Source organism: Leiobunum rupestre, chromosome 4 (genome assembly GCF_980474605.1).
Source record: "Leiobunum rupestre chromosome 4, qqLeiRupe1.1.hap1, whole genome shotgun sequence".
In the NCBI taxonomy this organism is placed as follows: Eukaryota; Metazoa; Arthropoda; class Arachnida; order Opiliones; family Sclerosomatidae; genus Leiobunum; species Leiobunum rupestre.
The window spans coordinates 47,685,241-47,711,028 of record NC_143387.1 but is presented as its reverse complement, the minus strand read 5'-3'; the positions used below and the strand labels follow the sequence as shown (position 1 = coordinate 47,711,028).

General features: G+C 38.2%; 1 protein-coding gene and 1 non-coding gene across 2 annotated transcripts; both read right to left on the bottom strand.

Annotated features, from left to right (window-relative positions):
* Positions 1-816: 816 nt before the first annotated feature.
* On the bottom strand, positions 817-888 carry TRNAA-CGC (transfer RNA alanine (anticodon CGC)). The gene has a single exon. It is a non-coding gene; the product is annotated as a tRNA-Ala (tRNA).
* A 415-nt stretch (positions 889-1,303) lies between these two features.
* On the bottom strand, positions 1,304-4,056 carry LOC149948048 (F-box only protein 47-like). Its single transcript, XM_090171916.1, has 8 exons — positions 3,974-4,056; positions 3,594-3,830; positions 3,099-3,515; positions 2,868-3,041; positions 2,649-2,807; positions 2,444-2,586; positions 1,623-1,776; positions 1,304-1,551 (listed from the first exon to the last, which is right to left on the bottom strand). Exons 1-8 carry the CDS (start codon positions 3,990-3,992, stop codon positions 1,445-1,447), a joined length of 1,410 nt encoding a protein of 469 aa, XP_090028042.1. The 5' UTR covers positions 3,993-4,056; the 3' UTR covers positions 1,304-1,444.
* Positions 4,057-25,788: the final 21,732 nt, after the last annotated feature.

Genomic DNA, 25,788 nt, shown 5'->3' with positions numbered 1-25,788 from the left:
GCCGTATTCCCTATCTCGGGGACCGTTTTCAGTGACGTGTATGAGAAAAAAAAACGCCCCCTCGCACGCGTCTCCCCTCTTTAGGAGTTTTTACCCCGCGCAACCTCCCGTTTTTACAACTGTAGTTTTTTGTTGTTCGATTCCCCGGCCATTTCGAAATTTAGGGGTTGAAACCGCACCATAGCGACGGGTCAGCTCGCTCTCCCGACCTCTCCATGTGGAAGGATTAAGTCCGGCATTGTTAGCGCTGTCAAAATTGTCAGCAGTGACAATGCCCTTGAGAACCGCGAAGTCCGAATGACGAGGGGACCGTCGCTATCAATACGGGGATAGCGAAGGGAAAAGCAAAAAGATGTTTGAACCCTTTTTCGACACTCGGGGATGAAATTATCTGAAACTAGGATTTAATACCATTGAAAATCGTATGAGAAAACACGTATGCTCTGACGTCAAAATGATGGGGAAAAAACGGTCCCCTAGATAGAGACGGAAATCGGGCGAGATAACCATTCCAAGTTTGAGGTATGAATTCCTGTTACTAAACATGGTAAAACCCGCGCTAGAAGCCTAGAAAACGCCTATGGTTAACGTGGAGAATGAACAGTCTATACACAATAGAGCTTGGGAAGACCGTACATAAACTTAAAATCGACGTATTTTGGCAAAATATGCTTTCTAGGCGGTACAAGATTTTTAATTCTTCAGTAACTTTATAAATATTATGGTAAAATGGAAAGAAATTTCTAATAATAATATAAAATATAATGATTTTAAATTATCAAACCCGTTAGTATGAAGTAAAAATTGAATTTATCTTGGAGGTGCCGGGGTTCGAACCCGGGGCCTTTCACATGCGAAGCGAACGCTCTACCACTGAGCTACACCCCCAATTGACATGCGATGGTGAAATTTTTCACCTAATGTGTGCTTTCAAAATTATAAAATATGATCTACCTCGAACGTTATCATTTGTTAATCGATAATACATTCTAAATTATGGAAGATAAAATCGACGTTAAGTAGTTGGTTTTAATCTTGAAAGACATTTGTCAAATTGGTTTTTCGAATTTTCTCCTTTGCCGACGATGCTGAACGGCCATCTATCGCCTAGAAAGGAAACTAAAGATAAAATGAGCCGCCACCTATGAATACATTTAAAAAAAACTAAAATACGAATAATTAAAATTATTTTATTTGTAAAACTGTATACGCAACACTTGGTACAAATATTTTTATTTGTGTACAATATGGTTAAATTAGAAGTGTTTATAAATGAGAAATGTATTATTTCTTTTCGCTTGAATATATTAAACTTTGAAGTTTTTTTAATGTCAAGAACAATCAATAAAAACAATGAAAGCTCGCTTTCAACTAGGTTGTTACCTTAAAAATAGGAAATATTAAAAACAAAGAATAAATAAAACATTAACTTTCGAGTAAAAAGTTATTCCTCAATGTGCTTGTTGGCTTCAGAGTCAATTGAGAGAAGACACAATAAGAATCGCTGTTCGAAGACCTTGTATTTAATGTAATCTTGAGTTCGCAAAGGATCTGATTTGAAAAAACAGTGATAATTATATATGGATTAAATCCTCAATTCTAAAATTTAGGTCATAATTCACCGTGTAGAGCCTTCACTTGCAAAATGATCGTCAAGTTTTGGAAAGCTTCTGGTAGGACTGATCCTAAATTATTGCGAACCACGATAGAACAATTCAAAAGAGAGTGGACCAAATCCACAACGACTTTCAATTTAAACTTGTGTCGACTGCACATCTGTATTAAAATAACAGGAAGCAACAGATTGAAATTTTCTTTTATCAGAAAATTCGAATCTCCCGCCTTTAGGCGACATCTAGTGACATTATTTTTAAGAATGGGATTTTGTCGATTAGCAACGTTGCCAGCCGTACTATAATTATAGTAAAACTCGATAATATTACCGCTCAATTTCCTCCGTACTATAGTTTCAATCGCGTACCTTATAGTACGCTTTTTGCGATTATTTTATTATATTTCCGATATTTGTGCGATTATTAACGAAACTTTAGAAAGAACCTTTCTATTAACTTGAGAACGAAGTTTTCAGTATGTTATATTACTCCTGGTAGGCTAAGAATGGAAATATTATATTTGGAGTGTTTGGTTTGTACCTTCTTAGACTCGCAAATACGGACGACTAATCAAGCGTGTTATAGGATCGAAATAGGCCGTGGAACTTGGAAGTGTTCAAGTGGGTGACTGATGCATTACCCACTTCCAAGCAACTATGATCATAGAGAGTTGGCCGTAGAAAATTCGATAATTTTTGAGCTTCGATACTATAATTTCAGTTTTGGGGCTTGGGAACGTAGCGATTAGTCTTCTAAAGAAGGAAATTACAATGCTAACCTATTTTTGTGTAAGTATTATAATGAAAAAAGAGTTTAAACAAAATACATACTAGCACCATATTTGCAATCGCGTTCGCAACTTCGTGTACTTTGCCATTGACCATTTTGTTGGCCAAATAAAGACGAGCTATGCTGGGACCAGAGGCTAAAAGAAGATGGGCAATATTGGCGTTTGTCCATCCATCTGGTATGTCTGGTAGTATTTTCAATATTTAAGATTGTGAGTTTTGTGACGGTGAATTAATTAAATCTTACTTATCAATTCCTGGAAAATAGATATAATGTCATCCTCATTCCATTCATCGCTAAATTTGTCAAGCAAACGAAAGCATATTGCCATTTCAATTAAGTAAGGCTGAACTTGGAAAATAACATTATTGGTATCACTCGTTACTAAATTCCAGTTTATTAAATCTACGAATAAAGGATTTAGGAAATATATTTGGTGTAGTTTCTTTAAATTCAAAATCATACATCCGTCAAATGTTGGTCCAAATAGAAGGAAAATCAGTTTTGCCTGATGAACAATAGGGTGTAATTTTAGAGCGCGACTAAGCCAAAATGCCTGGTCATAATTTCCTTTTGTGGTACGAATGTAAACTAAGTTGTAATACATGCGAACTTGGGCTTCCTCGAGTGGTTTAGCACCTGCGATTTTAAATATTAATTATTTAAAGAAGCTTCCCTAAAAACATTTAAAATTACCTGGTGCTTCTTGAATAATATTCTTAACGATGGCATTCACGTTCCAAACTTTATCCAAAACTTTTTCAACCAAGAAACACTCGCTATGGTCCCAACCCGCGATAAATGAATGCAAAAGATTACCCAAACATTTCATCATTTGACGTAGAGTAACGATATTTGAAATGGAGCAAGTCAAACTCATTTTCTTCAAATATTGAAGCATTATCAACAGTCTCTCTTTTGTCGGGTATAAACAAGTACTTCGCTTGATGTAGAAAGCCAGATTATTGAAATCTTCGCAAGTAGCTTTCTCCCCTTGAATCAGCAGGGTTTGAGTATTTGGTAAGCGTTTTATGGCAGTACACGTATTAATATACCTATCAACTGTGTCACGCATTACTTTTGAGCATATCGTTAGCATGCTTAAATCTAAATCTAAAAATATAAACACCAAATAGAAATTAAATGGTCTATCACTTGATTAACTAAGAGGCCCAATTTATTTTTTCTTACATGTTAAATATTGGAAAATTTGATGTTGTTGCTCTACTGGTAGAAGATCTAAGTATCCATTTGCACTAGTTGGTATAGTATAACTTTCCTTTGTTTCAACTTTAATAATTGTATCTGGTTTGCCAAGACCTTGGTTTTTCAGTCTTTCTGACCTTCTCACTGGCAATAAAAGGCTTGGCCTTTTTCTGGATTTATTTATTATTTTTGCGCGAAAATCGTCTTTGTTATCATTCTCCTCTGCCATTTCGTCAAATAATAACGTTACTCATACGTTTAAATTAAAAATAAAATGTTGTTATAACTTAAATGACTATAAAGAATTTTGCGTTTTAAATCTCCCTCTTCCTTCACCTGACCAGAGAGAATTTAGGGTTTCCTACCTTGGAGAATCATGGGCATACGACGAAATAAAATTGTTTTTTTTTGTTATAAAGTATTAAAAATTATGTCAACTGATAATCAATAAATAGATGAAAACGTTCTTATAATAGAGTTCGATTTTTTATAATATTTCTTTAACTGAGGAAATGTAAAACTTAAGTTTCAATTCAAAAACGCGTCTCGCAAAATGATTGGCTAAAACTTTTGTATATTGCCCAACGCTGTCCAGGACATTGAGTTGGGAATATTAATCTAGAGATCCAATCAAATCTGCTCCCCGCGAAACAAGTTTTTGAAAAATACGAATGTGCCGTCTGCTCTAAAATGACGAGCAAACGTTATCATATGACCCGTGGCGCCATCCATTATTTTGAAGAAACAAAATATTTTTGCTTGAAAACGCGTCTTATTTGAACGAACCATTGAGAGATAGACGGCGCCACGGGTAGAATGATAACGTTTTCTCGTCATTTGGGACGCCGATGGGAGCAGACGACAGTATTCTTATTTTTAAAAACTTGTTTCGCGAAATACTGAAATCCGACGTTTTGATTGGACCTCTAGATTAATATTCCCAACTCAATGGTCCAGGACACAACCAATGCGAAAACGTTGAAAAATGATTAAACTCCAGTTTTTAAACAGGTTTATGGGTAATTTTGGGCGAGGAATCCAAATTTTGATGTTGTCACTCCGGCAAATTTGAATAACCCTTTTAAAAAAAGCCACCATGTTACGTTTTATTGTTTTTCCCTAATATTGGCGAAACGATAAGTATGACAATGTTTGTCAAAGTTATAGTAACAAACCTCTGATGATATCTAATAGCATATGTAACATAATTAAGTAGTTATGTTACATATGCTAATAGCAATGCAGCGCCGCATATGCACAGTGCCATCTACAGGTGAAGCTCCCATTACGGCGACCATTTTTTCGTTTTTTCTCACCTTGTTTTTCTTCATTATTGACTTTTAGAAAAAGGTTGTAGGACATTTATTTAAGTATTCATCAATAAATATAATAGTGCGTTGAAAAATGACAGCCCCAACAACCGGATAAAATCGTGATTACTTTAATGGAAGTTATTCCTATTTCCTCTAAGTGGCGGATTTTGGAAGCTGATTAATATAATTGGGGAAGCAAACGATAGTTTAATCGCAATGAATTTTTTTGCTCTAATTTATTTATTTAACATCAAAACCTTTACGGCAACCAAGTTTCTGTGTATTTTGTTAACCATGTTTTAAAGTCATTGCAGAACAGTACTGTTTTGCCCATAGAAATCTCATAGGTAACTAGAATGCTGCCGTGTAACTGGCAAATGGGTAAAACGCCGTGGCAGACGATAGCCAGATCTCAGCCAATCAGAGCTCAAAGAGTGGTTCTGCCAAGAATTTAATGTCACCAGAGAGATTGAAGTGACCTATCGCCCGCTATAGTAGCGGATCCAAGGAGGATTATTATCCTCCTTGGCGGAACCACTCTACGGCCTCTCATTGGCTGAAGGTTCAAGGCGAACTGGCGTCAAGCTCGGCCGTAGGCGGCAGCATTCTAGTTACCTATGAGATTTCTATGGTTTTGCCAAGCATCTTTTGATGTATAAGAACGATAAGTGTATGGAAACACTGTTAAAATATCGTCTGCTCCCCCAATTCTATTCATCAGTTTCCAAAATCCGCCACTTGCAAGAAATACGATTAACTTCCATTGTAAATCGGGGATAATTTATTACGCTTCGTAAATTTCAGCAGTTGATACGATTTCTTTGGATATTCTGGTTTAATATTTACTAGTTACGTCTTAAGAATTTTCCAGGTTTTGCAATATTTTTTTAATATATTGCAAAACTTGGAAAATTCTTAAGACGTAACTAGTAAATATTTAACCATAAATTTTAAAAGATTGTTCCATGGTATTAATTGACAATAAAAATATTTATAAAAGACTGCTACTTCATAATTTATTAAAGGTGAGTTTAGCAATAGACGCTTCAATAAATCATAATCCCAAGAAATCGCCAAGAAGGAATATTTCCGAGAGCCAGGACCTGCAAGCCACTGTTTATATAGTGCTTGTTAATATAATGGAAATTTTTCACCTTTACGGCAGCAACAAGCGTTCCCCATGACGTTCCCTTTTAACCAGGTAGCTTTTTTGACATATTAATTATTAAGTCTTTTCAAAAACACGACGTTGTGTTTACAGGTGAAAAGTTTTCATTATTTCCACAAGCACTATATAAACAATACCTTGCGGGTCCTGGTTCTCGGAAATATTACTTCTTGGCGATTTCCTGAGAGGATGATTTATGGCGTTTTCCTTTGGGTTGCTCCGAAACCGCTCTCCACTCCCTTTCGGATCAAAAAAATTGACGTGTGACGTCATCGATCCTTAAGAGAGTGGACGAGAGTACTTTTCCAATGATAAACGTAACTTTTTTCGAATCAGTATTTTTGGCGCGCTTTTCCCAATGAGAAACAATTGTTTCTCCAACTTTTTTGTATAGAATTCGGACGCGTTTTATTAGGCCTAGAACGCTGTAAAAATGAGTCAAAAGCTGATTTTCGGCAGAAATAGCACAAAGATAATTTAAACTCGTACCCTAGATTCGAATACTGAGAGCTTTCCCATTGACGGTTTTGTTACGAAGCGTTTACCCTCTTCCGGCACGTGACCTCAGAAAAATCGGGCTCTATCGGTTGTGGCACGGCCAACTTCGATCAGGCGATATAGGGTGGCAGCGCGTGATTGAAGTTGGCCGTGGTTGCGGTAAGGCGCAAACCATGGAGCGAATTTTTTCTGAGTTCCGGCGGGAAGTGGGTAAACGCTATCGACAACGCGCGAGAGAGTGATTTCGAATCTAGGGTACGAGTTTTAATTATCTTTGATAGCACTACGGCCCCCATGTCCTTCATCGCTTGGAAAGAACTCTGAAGCTTCAAATTCCGCGACGAGGGAAAAATTTATGTACATCTTCATTTGAAAATCTATGCACTACATTTTCAATAAATCCCTCAATTTTCGGATGTTCCACTTTATCCTTAAAAATATGTTCCAAAAAATCTTCCTTCTCTGAACTTGATGATGAAGATTCTAATAATAACTAAAAGTAATTCGTAAATCTTCTTCCCTGACCGCCGCCATTTTCCACAAAACTTGCTCCGAATCCGTGGATCCGTCACTTATGTCGGATCAACAGAGAGCAAGAAATCAGCCCCTTCTCTCGCGGAGCAACGTCCCAATGGTAAACGCCAATCTCTGCGGGATCTGCTCTCGAAAGCCCAATGGGACACGCACGGACTTTCGGAGCACTCCGGGAGCAGAGACAGCAGCCCAAAGAAAAACGCCATTATTTAAGTGCCTATTCTCTGGACACCTTTATAGGAGCCATTTTTTTTAAAGATAAAATTCGCACCGCCCCTTCCCCCCTCGTTACGCTCTTGGTTTATTTTATTTTTTTCATTATGTCTATTCAAGGTGGGGTGGCGGAGTGGTTAGCACTTTCGCCTCGCAGCAAGCGGAGCCGGGTTCGATCCCAGCTTGTGGCACTGGGTGAAAACTCGGAACAACTCCTTCCGCGTTGAGTTTGCAAGTTATCTCCCTACTGGTTTAAGGGATTTTCCCCGAGATCTTCGGTTTCCCCTTCCACAAAAACTTGTTGAGGTTAACGGTATTAGTTAGTGTAGGGAGCGGTTGGCCCGAACGCCTGGCATGCAGGACTTGCCACCACCCTCCTACGCATTGTAACCCGGCCGCCTGAATTAATGGCTTCAAAAGTCGCTTGATGACTTAGGCATAAGGTGGTGACTTGGGTATTAGCCTAGCTGATTATTATTATTATTATTATCATCTCGTTTCCTGAATGTATTCAAAGATACGAGCGCGCCAATCACTACTATTAACAATATCTTATTATTTGCGTTGAGAAGTTTAGCGATTAAGAAAAGTCAATGAATCAGTCTTTTTATTAATAGCGAAGAATTTACTAGGTCATGCAAGTAAGGAAGTAGGCCTAATAAAAATCATCCGGCAAGGGCCAAAGATAATATTCGCGACCGAAACGATTCTAGGTGGTGTAACGGCGCTAGCTTCTCCAAGGTATGATCTAGCTTCTGCTACATTCATATTAAAAAGTCACCAGAACATTTTATTTTAAATAAACTTATCAAAATATAAGCAATGATGTTAAAATTATATTAAAATGCAAGTATACTTTTATTTCAACAAGCACTATATAAACAGTACCTTGCAGGTCCTGGCTCTCGGAAATATTACTTTTTGGCAATTTGTAATTGAAGATGTTTTATTACGCCCCTAAATAAATAAGATTTTCAAACTTATAGGATTTTATAGGAATTATAGGACCACTGAATTGCCTGAAGGGTGCCAAGAAATTACAAAATATTAATCGTCCAAAAATGTCATCGAGGGCTTTCAAATACAGCTATAAATGAATTGCCTTTCAGAACCAGGATGCGCTTTGACGATAACAGTAATCCCTTTTGATCCTAGTCTAATATCTACTAAGAAAATATGGAACCCTAACTTTCTTAGAGCAGTCTCTAGCAGCCTTGTCCGTAAAATGAGCAAATATTGCGTTTTTAAGTATTTCGCCTACGTTATCAGAAAACGTCATTTTCGAGGTGATAACGCTGACTTGAAATAGACGCTTCAATCGTGAATTAATTAATCAATGCTCTCCCTGAATTTATCTGGCTTGCACCAAAACGTTTGCTAACTGGCCTCTAGCGTCAATAAAGTGCAAACCTACAAATAGATTAATTTCGTGGTCCGTTTACGCGTTTGTTTCAATAAAACCCATTCTGAGATTTGATAGCAACTATTAATACATAGAACAGGGACGGGCAAAGTACTTTTTATATTTCCCTTGCAAGTTGCTAGAGCTGCTATTTTATCACAGAGAAAAATAGAAATTTCCTTAAAAAACACTTGACTACGGTGTCACTACAATTAGTCTAAGAGCCCATGACAAAATAAGCATGTGATAAGCTACACGATTGGTCAAGGTGTTTTTAATTAGGTTAGTGATTTGTAACAAAGAACTGTTTGTCTTAAGGGTCAAAGTGGGGGCTTTCCGGAAATATGAACCACGTGACGTCACTTCCGGTGACCTTGAAAATTGATACGACCCGATATAGGTATCATTCGATTGGTCTCAACATGCTCTTACCATATATCGCTAAATTAACCTTCAAATCTGAACCAAGAGGCGTATAAGAAAAAAAAAACTAATTTCGAGCCCCTCCAAAATTTACATGTATAAGACAAAATTCCTTTTTTTAGTCTTATACGCCGTTTGGTTCAGATTTGAAGGTTAATTTAGCGATATTTGGTAAGAGTACGTTGAGACCAATCGAATGATACCAATATCAGGTCGTATCAATTTTCAAGGTCACCGGAAGGGACGTCACGGGGTTCGTATTTCCGGAAAGCCCCCACTTTGACCCGTAAGATAAACAGTTCTTTGTTACAAATCACTAACCTCATTAAAAAATACCTTGACCCATCGTGTAGCTTATCACATGCTTATTTTGTCATGGGCTCTTGGACTAAATGGTGACTGCCTATTGAATAACGTTGAACGTTGGATATTTTACGACGGAACAATTTAAAAACCTTTCAGTTCACTTTTCTGTCGTGTTTAAACTGTACTTTTACTCAACTTTTTATACGTTTACGTTTCAGTTTCATTTATCGTGACATTTTTACAGATGTGTGTTCCAGTTTTTACAAACGTTTTGACACGCGTAAAGAAAAACACATTATTGGGCGCTAATCGAATCTAAAATAGGCTTAACGGAATTTTTGGCGTTGTCGCGAAAACGTTGAGTTGAAATATATGTATTCCTATACTGCTAATGGAATAAATACTTGTCGTCAAAACTACCAATGTAAAAAATACTTCTTGTCAATTCTACCAATTTCAACAAATACTTGTCGTAAAGACTACCAATGGAATAATCATATGATGTCTGTTCGCATTGGACGCTTCAGAAATCTTTGGTAAGATAAGCCAAGTACTTTTCCTAAAGCTAGCGGCCTCCCAGCCCCTTTCGCCCTGATCGTACTAGTGAGGTGTGCACAGCCGTGATTCGAAGGGAAATTCCCTGGAGCCTACGAAGGTACCAATTGATTAAAACTGATAAACGAGAAAGTTTACAGTCACTAATTTAAGCCGTTTTCCTTCACTAGTTTAAATGCAAACTACCCCCCCCCCCCCCAGCAGCACACAAAAGTGGTATAACAGTCGCACAGTCGTAAAAAAAGTCCCAGTTATTTTAAAGTATTTTAAAGACTAATTTAAGTATAGCCAAAAGTAAAGCCTTTTAAGCATTGGTGTTCGAAGTAGCGCTTTCTGACGTCCAACTGTCATCCACTGTGGCAATGTCTGGTCGAAATGTATTAGCGTATCTCCATTTACCTTGGGCCAACCACACATTTTATAGTCCCGATGTAGTCATATGCGGTGTACTTTTTGACTAAATAAAGACTCCTTTTATTTGTACCGAAACCAATCGTTAGATGGCGATATGCTCAGGGCCTACGATACCTTTAATATTTAAAACGCTAGCCTGATATATCAAGTAGGAAGTCATAATTCTAATTAATTCGGAGCAACTTGTATGCCTTACGTTTAAACTTCTATCAGAGATTTTTGAGGAAGGTGAGCCGTTTAAGGTTAAATTATTATTATTTTTATATTTAATGGATTATATAGTTATACGTTTGTAGTCAAATCCTAATTATTCCTAGGAGGATGAAAGTGGAATTCCGGAGTGGAAATCGGGGTGCCAACCTCAAACTCTTGGACATAGGTTAAAAACTGACATCTAGCGTAGAAAATTTGCAACTTTTAATTTTTTTCTGCATTGGTTCATTTAATCGGGCTGGGAGTCTGAAACACGTGGGAATGTTTGTTTTTAACGGATAATAATTTTTATTCCTACCAGGTTTAGGAACTGGGTAAAAAGTTATATTCTTATAATCACTACGACAATTATCAAAGCAGCAGTATTTCCCCATTATTTAACTCCTATAAAAACGCATTCTACCTAAACTACTGAAACACTCGTATTGAATTTTTTTCTACTATTAAAAACCGTTCGGGGTTCTTTCACGGCTAAAATCCGTTTCCGTCTGAGAAATTAAAAATTCCAAAGTCTAAAACCACTAGCAGACGAAATTCCCAAAAAAAAGTAGTTGCTCTGGCTGTCATGGGATGGAGCTAAAAATCGTGTGTCCAAAGGTTTGAGTGGCCTTAGAGAGATCGGGGAGCCCGTATTGGGGGGATACAATTTTCTATTCCAGGATGCGTAGTCTTAATCTTCCTAGATTATTCTATGCCTTATTGACTTCAAGCCTGCCACTATGGTATAATGTGGAAGAAAATAATTTTACGATGAAGTAGGATACGTGACGGAAGATAATATATTCGATCGTTGTAATTATTACGAATGTTTTGTTTTATAATCTAATTTGTAGATAATATAATTAACTGCAACGCGACTATTAAGTGTGCAGTCACCGACCATGACATTTCGCCTGATCAGCGAATGGGGTTTTGGCAAGTAGAGCCGACGGAAAAACGACACCGTCGGGGCGACGTTTTTGCGCTGCTGGGGAAGATACAAACCCCAATTTCCTTCCGCCCTCAAATATTCAACCAATCAGTAGTCTCTTGAAATATTGTAATTTAAGGCGCTAATTTCGGAAAGTAGCGTCAAGCGACACCAACGACTCTGGCTAGGTTTTGCGTAAGTCCTTTCAACTTCTTTGGTTCGTCTTGCCAGTTTATGCAGAGTCGATAAGTAAATTCTCAGATTACACGGCGCGGCCTCCTTCGGATGATCTTGCTTAAGATTGAGACCTCTAGTGGCGGGTTTTCTCAACGGCGAAATTGGTTTTCCATAGCGTTACGGCCTTTTCGTGGAGCTTTGAAAGTGAAGTCATACTTTTCATCACAATTATCACGAATTACCATAAAATGACGTTTATACCACTTGAAGTCCCTTGTCGCGTGAAATTTTGGGGCTAGTTTTCAACCCTGATCTCTTAAGTGTTTTGTTTTTCATACGTTAAAGGGAATATAACCTCAGGTATTTGGTGTGGAACACCAACGTTTGCAGCTCTAGTAAAGCGCTCACTGCTCTTCGTAACGTCTACGTACTACCTTCCACAAGCCTTTGCTTCGTAACGGAGACAATGCCTTGGGGAAGGCAGGACGGGTACGAAACGGAGAGCCACTGGGCGCCTAGCCTAACGCGTTATTGCGAACGGCAGCGGCGGCCGGGGCGAGGACCATAGCGGCTACGGGAGCTTTGCACAAGCCTATACTGGCTCGTGTAAAACTAAAAACTAATATCAAGCCTTTCCTTGACGGTAAAACCAAGCTACTAAAATAAAGTGGGCTTAAATTAACGATGGGGTAGGCTAATTTAGGAAAAAGATATTGCCAAGCAAAGGATCGCGCTTTAATTGGTAACCTTGGCCTAGCGAGGGCTGCAAAATATGTCTTGGGGTACGATTAAGGTTGCGAGAAGTAAACATACATTTAGAGAGTTGTCAAATTTAATTAAACCTGAAAAAGGTCTTCAAACAGGGGGAAACTCTGCAGAGATGGTTCACATAACAGGGGTAAATTATTCAAACTTGTAGCGTTTTCCATTTGATTGCTTGAGATTTGATATTTTTCGTCCGCTAGTAATTTGAATTTTCGCGTCTTGCTCTGCCATTTGCCAAAAAATCTAAAAAGAACACGCAAAAATTGGCTCCGATTTCGATCTCGATCCATTGATCTGTCGAAACCGGCATATCGGTTTTGGACGATCCCCGAGCACTCGAGAGCGGGAAATGGAACACGTGAAACTCGATCAGAGCAGATCCAAGCACGCAAATGGAAAATCAAATGTTGATCAGAGCGATCTAGAGCGCTCGAGAGCAGTCAAATGGAAAATGCAAAATTTTGTACCGATCTCGATCTCAATCCATTTATCTGTCGAAACCGGCAAATCGGTTTTGGGCGATCCCCGAGCACTCGAGAGCGGGAAATGGAACACGTGAAACTCGATCGGAGCAGATACGAGCACGCAAATGGAACATCAAATGTTGATCAGAGCGATCTAGAGCGCACGAGAACAGTCAAATGTAAAATGCTATCAAATTTATAATATTTACACTAACACTACATTGTGCAGTTTTCTTCAACATTTTTGCTGAATTGGATGACACTTCGCGGCTACACGAGCAAAGAAGTAAAATAAAATGAAGAATACTTTTCCGTATGGGTAGAAACTAAATTGGAACTAAAATGGCTTAAAAATAACATCTATCAGTTATCACCTAGGCTAATACCCAAGTCATCTAGCGACTTATAATGCCTTTAAACAGGTGGCCGGGTTACAATGCGTAGGAGGGTGGTGGCAAGCCAACAGCTCCCTACACTAACTATTACCGTTAACCTCGACAAGTTTTTATGGGAATGGGAAACCGAAGAACTCGGGGGAAAACTCCCTTTTAACCAGTGGGAAGAGATCTTGCAAACTCAACGTGGAAGGAGTAGTTCCGAGTTTTCACCCAGTGCCACAAGTTGGAATTGAATCCGGCTCCTCGTGCTGCGAGGTGAAAGCGCTAACCGCTCCACCACCCCCTAAAGATTTCTACTTCTCATCCCTAGATTGTTTGATTATAAATGATATTTTTGAAAACGTAACAATGCTATTATTATTTAAAGGGGAACAGCCAAGCTTTTCCAAATATGGCCTTATTTCCGTATCAAAAGATTAACAAGACGTTCAATATACTAACACGTACCTTTTTTGTCTTGAAAAAATAGATTTGGCGCAAAAAGTTGAAACGAAAAATAACGCCAGGCGTTTGGGTTTGAATTTTCGCCGCCATCTTAGAGGCTGCCGCCAGCGCCCCTAACCCCGTATGAGCGATTTGGGAACTATCCTAACTTTTTGAAATCGCGCAATTTAGGCTTAAGTCTCTTATAATTGGAACGCGCCGCAAAACAATTTTTTTGCGTCTTCAGCAGCGCGCGCTTTTACGTTGTTTTTCTGTCTAACTGACTTCTCACCAGGTGTCGCGGTGGACGCGCGCTTTTCGATTTCCCGAAATTTCTTTATTTTATTAAAAATTAACCACTCAATATTTTTTGATGCGGTTTTCGCCATAAATTTTAGTTTTTAACGGGCTATAGGGCTATCTAACTGGTTAAAGCTTGACCGTTCCCCTTTAATAGATCATTATAGGTTTTGAGGCGCTATTCGAATTTAACGAAATTATAGTATATTTAACTAGGTTGTCTCTAGCGTTACCCGATACTTAAGCAAAGTAAGCTAGTTTGTAACCTGGTTAATAAACGATTTAAATGGTCATGTTACAAAAACGGAGATTTTTCCTATTTACACGTATAACATCCGCTATATTCTGGCGGATGCATGACCATCCGCCTCCAATTCCCCTTCCGGGTACCGAGATCGATGCCCATTTTGAATTCCAGCTCTTGCAAATTCCTCGCTTGCGCCTGGGTGTGACCTGTTTCGGTTGCCAAGGTAACGAGTGTAAGTCGGCCATGACATTAAGACGCCCATGGTGGCCATCGCGGGTTTTGCCTCTTGGTCTATGACGTTGAATATTGTCATGGCAGCGTAGCTACGACGTAGGCCTATGCCGAATAGAAATGATCAAACGCGGCCATATAGATGCACTTTGCGTAGCAACCTATTACTACAATCAAAAGTGACATAATTACCAAAAGTGTGTCAATCGGACCTATTTCTTAATGAATGTTACGAGCGAAATACAAGTTGGGAGGGGAGAAGGGAAAGTATGCCTTGGGGAGGGAAGGAAGTTAAAACCAACAAATAACGCCTCGTAGTGAGGAACGGAGGAACTAAGTAGCACTGGTCAAAGTTAGTGTATTTTTTGATTTTTCGTCGTTCTGTGGAGATGCTATCGCCATCTACCTACGATATAATACCATAGACTAAAAAAAGATCCAGAAAGGCGACAATAAATAGTCTTTTATGTGGTCGATCTCGAGTCGAGCATTCCTTAAACCTTTAGCATACGAAAGTACTGGGATTGTCACGCTTTTGGTAATTATGTGGGGTGCTGTGTTTGTTGCTCCATGGACTAATTAATTAATTAATTAGTCCATGGTTGCTCCTAAGTAGAAAGCAGCGTTCAGACTATGTGAAAATGTTACGTTAGCGTCGGTTTATCGTTTCGGTTATGTTGGTCGCGTCGGTTCGTTCATTTCACTGTTCAGAAAGGAACCAACCTTGCACGGAGATTAAAATAAAATGTGATTGTTCACATTGAGTTGGGAATATTAATCTAGAGATCCAATCAAATCTGCTCCCCGCGAAACAAGTTTTTGAAAATTACGAATGTGCCGTCTTCTCTAAAATGACGTGAAAACGTTATCATAGGACCCGTGGCGCCATCCATTATTTTAAAAACAAAAATATTTTTGCCGGAAAACGCGTCTTATTTGAACGAACCATTGAGAGATAGACGGCGCCACGGGTAGAATGATAAAGTTTTCCTGTCATTTGGGAGCAGACGGCATTATTCTTATTTTTTAAAAACTTGTTTCGCAAGATACTGAAATCCGACATTTTGATTGGGCCTCTAGATTAATATTCCCAACTCAATGATTGTTCATCCAATCAGAACTCAGTAATAACGGCGGAAAAATTGAAATAGGCTACAATGGCGACAGATAATAGAAAGACGCTAATTTTGAATAATAACAATTTACTTGCGGCCTACATGATCAAAGGTGGGCATTTCGTGACATTTTGGTTTTCGTTTCATTCACTGGCTCGAACAATCTGACCTTAAATACCCTATAATGAGACGTTCATCTGTGAGGCAAATCATCTACAAAATACCTGGTATTAGTACAAAGCCCTTGGTTATTACCATCTAATTTATAAAAGTGATCATATATTTGAATACTAATCACTGGAGAATCGGTTTTTGTATGGATCCTCAATCGAGATCAAGGGCTGAACTGGTGGTTTTAAATATTTAAGTACAAAACCTAGGTATCTTTCATTCACGACAGTATTTTATAGATGAAAACCAATTAATTTTGATTTTTTAGCAAAATATCAACGTACGAATAAGCTATCGGCGAATTTCAACAGCGGATATCGGAGATAACATTAGCTAATTATTTCTGGTCAATATTTTTACTCATTTTTTTGCTAACGTTCTATTTCGTAGCTTGAAAAAATATCGTTTTTTAACTATAATCGGTTCGTAAAGGATCTTTTTACTGAACACAGGTTTTTTTTTAAAAGTGTTGAATAATCTTTTATCAAAACAGAATTCTAGAGTAATAAAAAAATGTATCGCTCGTCGTCATTCAGGTTTTATCGAGAACAACGTCCAGCGCCGGTATTCATAAGAAATCGAAATCGACTCTACGAATATTTTTCATTCAATTGTTTGTTCTAATAGTTCCAAGCGAGATCGACCTTGAAATACAATCAAGGTTGTTCAAGATATTTATCATAACCTTACTCAAATCCACAAACACTAAACAAGAAAATAATCCAACAACGGTTTAGGGACGTCAGTTCTGTTATGGTCTAGTTAAAGCGTTTTCGTTTCTGGAATACTAGACTCGACACAGAAAGCTATCGAATTTTACTTATAGAATCAGAATCGCAACTAAATTGAAACGTTGGTAACTATTAGTTCGGTTGAGTTATAGCTGACAAGGGGAAGGTAAATAACGATAGGCAATATATCCGAAATATTGGGTGTCATTTGAGTCGTTGACCCTTAAATCAATTACTTGGACAATGGGACCCATACAGTAAATTATTCAATTTGATTGGAAATTTCCATACATATCCGAAAATATTTTCTTTCCTTATTATTGGTTTTTTAATTATTGAATAGTTCTTCCTCCCATTTTGTTAAAAATACCACTATTTCCGTCAGTTTGAAAAATATGAAAACGCTTCTTCCCCAAAAGAAAATATAACAAGTTGGCAAGCCAAAATATACCTCTCCTCGGAGGAGTTTTTAATTTTCAATGAAGCGTAACTGTATCCGTGGTTCTGCGGTAGAACGCTCACCTGTCGTACAGGAGAGCTCGGGTTCGAATCTCAGCCTAAGAAAATTTTATACTACACCCAATGGCAAAAAGAGGGCGTTTTTGGAAAAACCTTTTCCCTGATTCTAAGAAACTGCGTACGCAGCGATTACACTTTGCTCCGAAAATGCGAACGCGTTCGCAGCTCAGACAGACAGACCCACAGACAGACACGGTGGTTGTATAACCCCTCCTAGGGTATAAAGTCCCCTCGGAGAGGTAAAAAGGGGTGGGGTGGCTTTGCCAAATTCGAATGATCTTAAACTATGTCTCCAAGGTCATAAGAAATATATATCGAGACCCGATAACTTAAGGTATATATAGCGCGTACTAAATAAATGTACTGTTGTATCAAACACCTCAGTACGGATAATTTGTGGTGTTTATTTTTTGATCAGCTGAAAGATTTAAATAGAATAAAAATGATCATAAAAACTCAAATCTTTTGAAATTGCGAATAACTTAATATTTAAATTGTTAAAAGAACTCGTAGAGGTCTTCCGTATGACCAAAGTGTTTCATAAATGGAATCTGGAGTAACATTTTTCTTGAAGGGTGAATTGGCCACCTAACAGCTAATGGCATGTTATCAGTAATCCAAAGATTAAAACGTTAACTAAGACAATGCCAAACTTACCTACTTATACACGCCTACCCATCCATACACGCCTGCCTACCTATACACGAGTACCTATACCTATACACGCCGACCTCTTTATACACGCCTACCTATTTACACACGCCTACCAACTCCCACACGTAAACTTACTAACCTTTACCTAGATACTTAATTACAGTTACCTAGGCGCATACCTAGCTACTTTCTCATAGTTTATTCTATACACATTTATTGTTGCGAAAATATATATTCTTTTGCATTTAAAAATATATCTCGAAATAAATAATCTGAATGTGGGTGAGCTTTAGTTATCTTACCGACTTTATGCATGATATAGACACAAATAGGAATATACATTTTTTTTCACGTACATATGTTCTTGGAAGTGTATGCGGTATGTGCATTAAACTTTAGGCTACCTGACACAACAGTAGGACCCTATGATAAGTGTAAATATCCATTCTTCAATTCTAATATAATGCAATCTGAATAACACTAAAATTAACAAAATGTTTTAACAATCAATTCATTGTTTTAACCTTTCAGCCTTAGTAGATGTTTTTACCTCTCCGAGGGGACTTTGTACCCTAGGAGGGGTTATACAACCACCGTGTCTGTCTGTCTGTCAGGCCTGCGAACGCGTTCGCATTTTCGAGGCAAAGGGTAATCACTGCGTAAGCAGTTTCTTTGAATCAGGGTAAAGGTTTTTCCAAAAGCGCCCTCTTTTTGTCATTGGGTGTAGTATAATTTTTTAATCGGCCGGGTCCAATATTTGTTACTAAACTAGAAACTTACTGTCGGGACCAGTTTTTTAATATTATGGTTCACCCAAACCGAAAATATTATTATAAAACTATGTATCCCCGATAAAGATTTTCAAGATAACAGCGGTATTATTAGACGAAAAATCTATTTGAAATGATTTCGCCGGGAACGATCTTCGCAAGTTATTATAATATCTGATTACGGTAGTAATTTTCAAACTGATCGCAAAATATATGTTCAAACCAAATTTATTTCGAAATATCTTTTGATTAGTTAGTGTTCTGACGTAATTTTTCTTAACGAATAGATTTCTAAAGAATATTTGCTAGGTTTCATATCTGGAGATATTCATGTTTTAAATTTAAGCTCGTAGTTTCGGAAGTAAATATTATTTACTCCCATTATTGGATTTTCCCTGTTCAGATACAGCTTTCAAAATGTGAATGAGCAGAAAGTGCCCACCTTTGTACATGATCAATAGAATTAAAAACCGAAGAAATAGGGAAATTTGGATGAGTGATTTTTACAGATAGAGAGAAAGATGGAGATTTCCACAATCTTATTACGACGCGAATGGGTGTTAGAGGTCTGTGCTCCTCCTAAGCCGATGTCTTCCCTGAGTTCCCGCGTTAAAATCCTGAATTGTCTGCTATGAACGTTTTGACCTTTAAACCGAGACGCCATCTAGGCAATCCGCAACGAAATGAAAAAATGTAAACGACACGCGCGAAAATTTAAAGTCTCTGTTGAGAAGTCTGAACGGTGTAAGAAATCGAAAGAAACGTAAAATTTTCACATAGTCTGAACGCTGCTTAAGGTCTTGATCTTTTTAAAGTAACGTGACCTTCTTGTTTAAATGTTGCTCTTACGTCACAGTCTCTTACAAGTCTACGAGAGCAAATTGCTCGTGCGAAGAATATACTAATAAAGCTGTGTCTTGTGACGCAAGAGCAACATTTTAACAAGTTGAGTAAGACCACTTTATTTTAGTTTTTCAAAAATTTAAATTTTTCAACTCGATCCAAAATTATCCGTTATGCCTAAGCCTTGGTTTCCACTAGTGATGTAACGTACAAACGTTTCGACGCAGGTAAATAAAAATGCATTATGACGCGCGCTAGTGGAAACCAAGCTTTAAGCCTTGGATTCCACTAGCACGCGTCATAATGCATTTTTCTTGGCGCGTATCAAAACGTTTGCACGTCCGAAAGTTGAGTGTCGCGCTAGTGGAAAACAAGCTTAACACTAGTTTTTCCCGTCAACACTCACCATTGCCGCGTTTTTGCCTATATTGAATCTTTACATAAAATTGACTGCTATAAATACTCGCTTCCTTTCGATTTTGTCGATTGGAAGGTCGCGAGTTCAAATATTTGTTCTGAGAAGAGTGAAAATTTTCAATTTTAATTTTTTAAAAGTTTTTTCAAATTTCATTTTTTCGATATAAACATGATTTTAATTATAATTCTGTACATTATAAAGTGTTTAAAAGTTGAAATTTTCTGTTTAAAGGGAATATAACCTCAGGTACTTGGTGTGGAACACCAAAGTTTGCAGCTCTGGCCGCTCTTCATGAATCATTTCCGACTAACGACCAAATGCTCATTATTCTAACTATATATTACAATAGGCAATTGGACAACTAAAGCTAAGGGGTCTCGCGGTGAGAGAACGAAGAAAAAACTTCTGCAAAATCTTTACCAGGGCCCGATTAACCAATAGGCCGAATAGGCCTGGGCCTAGGGCACCAAGCCTAAAAGGGGCACCAAGAGGGTTCGAAAAAAATAAAAGTACAAAACTTTCATCATTTGTTTTTCACAAAATATTTTCCGGAGTAATTTTAGTAAATGCGTCCACCCCTATGAACCAAAAACGTTTGATTGTCACATTATCTGACGGACTGCCGTCTAGCCCCTGACGACATACTAAATCTGGCAGCAAAATGAATTTTCCTTCCATTTCTCAATTATAAATTGAGGAAGCGCCTATCTCGCTTCGCTCGCTATTGAAAGGGGCGCCAAAATTAACTTGGGCCTAGGGCCCCATAAAGTCTTAATCCGGCCCTCATCTTTACCGAAAATAACCACACGCTTTCCGTACATAAACTAAATTGAACAATTAATTCGCAACATTGAAGTACTTAAAGCTGAACTGGAACATCAGTTTAATGCCAATGGTATATTGCGCCATCCAAATTTGGAACCCGGGGGCTTGCTTTATCGCCTTTTTGCAGAAGAAAATAGGGGAAGTACGTATCTGTAGCTTTGAGCCGTAGAAGTCGTCGTGTGACCCACGAAAACGCATTTTTACGCATAATAAACCAAACTGAAAAAGTAGTCCTACTTTTGTTTTGATTCAACACGGCTATAATCGACGAAAGCAAATACGCCTTAGCTCAAATAGCAGAGAATGAGAAGGGCAATATGTTACAATTGTTCAATTTAAGAAAAATGACTTTTTAAACGATGTATTCATCCGCGATTTCCCGCCAAACCGTTTTGGCGCGAAAATTCGTGAAAAGTGACGCCTTTCCAAAGCTGACTAGAAGCGTACTTCCCCCTATTTTCTTCTGCTTTTTGGTAATAAAAGAAATTCAACTTTGAAATCGAACAGACACCAGGAAATAATCAAGGAGTTTTCTTAACTTCTTTCGATATGGCCTGGGAAACATAATAAACATTGCTACGAATTTATTTCCATAAACCTAGGAGACGCGCTTTCCAGTGTATGCCAAGAGGAAACGTACATTTCGTCAACAAAAAAAGTAACCGAGAGAAATATCAGAATCCAATGCTATTTGAAACATTTTGAAACTTGTGGCGATTGTTCTGTTTTTAATTCTTCATGTACCCTTGGTTAGCGAAAGGCGCGCAATTTGTTAAAATTCAATTGCAAATATACTTGATTGCGTCTAGGAAGATGAAGACTACGCACCCTAGAATAGAAAATTCCCCGATCTCTCTTAAGGCGACTCAAACCTTTGGACACACGATTTTTGCGCCACCCCATGATAGCCAAAGCAACTACTTTTATTTTGGAATTTTATCGGCTATAGTTGTTCTAAATTTTGGAATTCTGAATTTCTCAGGCAGTAACGGATTTTTGTCGCGAAAAAACTCCGAATGGATTTTAATAGTGGAAATAAATTCAATGTGAGTGTTTTAATAGTTTAAGATAGAATGCGTTTTTATGGGAGTTAATTAATGTGGAAATTCTGCTGCTTTGATAATTGCCGTAGTGATTATAAGAATATAACTTTTTAAGCAAGTTCCTAAACCTGAATAAGAAATATTTACGTGTAGCCAAAAAATGGCTTAAAATTATTAACTGTGTGACTATTACTGTGGAAATTGCATCATTACGTTTGCAATTTGCATTTCGTAGAAGGTAAATGACAAACTACGGAAAATCTTTTTCCTTCGCGGCTGCCTAATAAAGTAGTGAGGGACCCATTATTTCCATTAAAGATGCGTAGTAAACAGCAACTATAGCTGGGTTCTTTCAATAACTGTTCCAATAATATTTTACAAATAAAACCGAGCACCACCATAATTAATAATCCGTTAAAAACAAATAAACATTCCCACGTGTCCCAGACTCCCAGCCCGATTAAAAGAACCGAAGCAGAAAAAAGTTGCAAATTTTCTACGCTAGATGTCTGTTTTTAACTTATGCCCAAGAGTTTGAGGTTGGCATTCATGCTGCACCCCGATTTCCACTCGGCGTGCGGTAGCTACTTAATTGGCGTGGCGTTTGATCGGTATTTGTTCCCTCTAGGTAAACTCGTGTGAAACTATTATATGGGTGACGGCGTGGCCCACTTGTTATATTCCTTTACTCATTTTACTTTTATTGCACGTACGCTACAGTTTCCTGCAAAGAAAATCAGAAGATTCAACCAACGTCGACAACTAAGCCGCCTTTGCGGACAACAGAGAATCAATTTAAAGTATACAGGAAGCTATTATTTCCAAACGTGTGGTGTAAATTATTTGGCCAATCTATTATCCTTTTCACCCACCCGCAAAATAACATTTAAAAATATAAATAATATTTAGTTTCTATGTAAACTGAAATATAATAAAACAGTGTGTATTTTATGATTAATATTCTTTACGTAACTAAAACGCGTAATATATTACGTAACTAAATACCAACGACTGCTCACCCATTAGCAGATTGAGAAAATTATCAAGATAGTGGTTGCCTATCGATTCTCGAATGGCGTCAGTGGATTTTGGATTTTTGCTGATACCTGGGACCACGGCTCTTCCTACCGTCATTTTAATACGATTTAAAATGCACTCATCTAAAATTATGTAAAAATTTATTCAAATTGTCTGTTAAGGAATTTATGCTTAAGTTTATTTCCTATATTTCATTTTTATTTCTTTATTACGTCTTTATATCTTGATAATCTGTAACTATTAGACACTACGTTAATTGGGAGAGCTATTCCTTTTACTAATTTTAAATTATACATATTTTTAGAAATCTTTTACTTTGTAACAATATAATTTTGACAGCGTTATATTTCCGAATCAATGGTACTAAATAAAGACTAAACAACAAAGTAGTAAAATTTTCAGTAAATGCGCGACATTTTTCAACCCCCCCCCCCCTAATATCACGTGAGATTTTTCCAAATTCGTATTTTTAGTGTAAATACGTTTGCGGAGGGACCCAAAAAGGGTCTGATATATGCCGAAACCCCCCCTCTCGTCCACGTTAGATTGGGTGAGATTCTGCTCGACCCCCTCCCTCCCCTAAACGCCTTATGTAATTTATGAACGCTCCCCTACGGGCGACTAAGAGAAGCCCTTCCCGTCAAAACCCCCCGCTGAGAGGTGAAAGCCATTGTGGGGGGAAATTTTTTATCAATAGGAAAAAACACGGGTGACGTAGTGGCACGTCATACTGTAAACTCCCTATTATTTGCGCCATAAGTTAATGATACCTCTAAGTACACAAATAAGCCCTTTCAAGGAGGAATCTTTGTCCAGAAAATGTGATGTCAAATCTTGTCCCTCCGATTCCCGCAAAAATGAAAGATTTGAAAAATATCTCTGACCCAGCGCCGCTGTGCGGTCGAGAATGAAACTATATTGGGAGGGGCTACTTTTACTAGTCGTACCTTAGTGGGGGTGCCTTAGCGGGGTGGAGGGGGAGAGGGAGAGGGAGAGAGTTTATTCGTTATAATTTCAGTCACATGAGAGAAATAAACCAATAGCAAAAAAAACGTTTTTCTGCCTCTGCGGGGGGAACGAATTTTCTAAGGGAATATCGAAATTTACCTCTTTTGGGGAAGTTCAAGCTAGCCTTGCACCAAACAGGATTAAAGAAACGTAAGCTTCGGCAGTTCCAAGTGTATGTTAAGGCTACTTTGATACGCAGTACGGAGATACATAGGTCGATTTGGACAAGCATTTCCGCCATAGGCAGCATAGCCATTTGTCTACTTAGAGGTATCATTAACTTATGTTTGCGCATATAACCAGAATAAAGGCGTTATAATAATATATCCAAAGAAAAACGGCGTTAGACGCGTGATTTTAAATTCGCTATTTAAGATCGCGCGCTCTTTCGACGTTAATAAAATTCCCACGATTTTCAGTTTGAAATTAGATCTGAATTTGTAAGCCCCCGAAAAGTGGAGCGCCGTTTGATTTAACAAATATCGTTATTAAAGTCCTGTTTGGTTATCAACAGTAGAGTTCAGGGCCGTAGCTAGAGAAAATGGCGCCAGGGGCGAGCTGCAATTTTGGCGCCCCCTAATATAATAATATGGACCTGTCGCGTGCACGGCGGCCGCCCCGGCCACCCAGCCCTAGCTACGGTCCTGGTAGAGTTTTACTTAAAATAGTTAGAATTAGTAACAGGAATTCAAATGATTTTTCAGTCGGTCATTTGAATTTAAAGTCGGAATAGCTCTCCCAATTAACCTAGTGTCTAATACAATTCCGACATCTTCTATCCCAGTTGAAGACTCTACAGGGGAGGGAGGGGGACGAACCAAATCTCACGACATCTCACTAAAGGGGGAGGGGGGTCGAAAAATCGCCAAAATCGCCTCACGTACTTGATGGACGCTCCTTGCACGCCGTACATTGACGGACCGGTAGAAGGGGTCGAATTTGGGGCTCTTCAACGGACTCAACACAAGTCATGTGGAAATTAAAACTCGAGAATTGTTATCTCTAACACTTTGAAATTTAACTCAAGGTTCAGGGCCTGATTTCCAACTAAACGCGCCAAATTCCAAATACCTGACATGGTTTTAATCTAATTCAATTTGACTTGGTTACTAATTCAATTTTATTTTGCTCGACTTTGGACTTTCGTATCTTTGCTTCCCTTATCTATTTGTCCGGCTGGTCTCGGCTTTCAATTTTTTTCTCGACTTCCACCACTTTGCTTCCCCGACACATGTGGAAATTAGGAGTGGTAGCGGAGGTTTTGACGGGAAGGTGGCTCTACATTGACGGACAGGTAGAAGTGGTCGAATTTGGGGGCTCTTCAATGGACTTCTCGCTCTTCGACTATTGGACATTTCAAAATAAGAGGCCCGGCGATTGGGAAAAACCCGTCACGGGTCATCTTTAGTATATTTTTTTTTGTAAAAGAGGAAACGAAAGTAAAGCAGTTCCTTTCTAAAAGGCCAAGTGAAAGGGCTCAAATTATAGGTCGCTCAAAAATGGAGAAATAAAATAAAGTTTGGTTAAGGAGTACAAAATAAGTCTCTTAAAATGTAATCGTAGAATTAAATCTTAGTTAGCTTTTCAGTCGGCTAATAAAAGAACAAACTCAAAGTTAGCTCTCCAAAAAGTTATTAGAGAGAATCATCAGAAGGAAATAGAAATACCAAGTTTTCTGAAGACGGTTTTGTTATGGTACCGTACTTTTATTACGTACAAATCAAAAAGACCCCGGGCGAAGCCGGGTATTAAAGTTAGTGAAATCATAAATTAATATTCGATAATAAGAATAGATAAAAGAAAATTATCAACATTAATGAGTGCGCATGGTTACAAAAAACACCCGAATTGTTCGGAATTTGTATACAGCTCTGAAAATTGATATACACGTGCCTTGAACTATACTCACAACTACCTAATTTTTACCTCTCCGAGGGGACAAAGTCCCCTAGGAGGGGTTATACAATCACCGTGTCTGTCTGTCTGTCTGTGTGTGTGTCTGTCCTGCGAACGCGTTCGCAGTTAAATTCCGTGCAAAGGTTAATCATTGCGTACGCAGTTTCTCGAATTTTCTGCGTTCGCAGTTTCTCG

Bases quoted from the DNA above. Each gene is read 5' to 3' on its own strand.
- LOC149948048 (XM_090171916.1), bottom strand. The intron at 3,516-3,593 runs GTAAGAAAAAAT...TTATATTTTTAG, and splicing joins AATTTTCCAATATTTAACAT to ATTTAGATTTAAGCATGCTA. The intron at 1,552-1,622 runs GTGAATTATGAC...TTTTCAAATCAG, and splicing joins GCAAGTGAAGGCTCTACACG to ATCCTTTGCGAACTCAAGAT.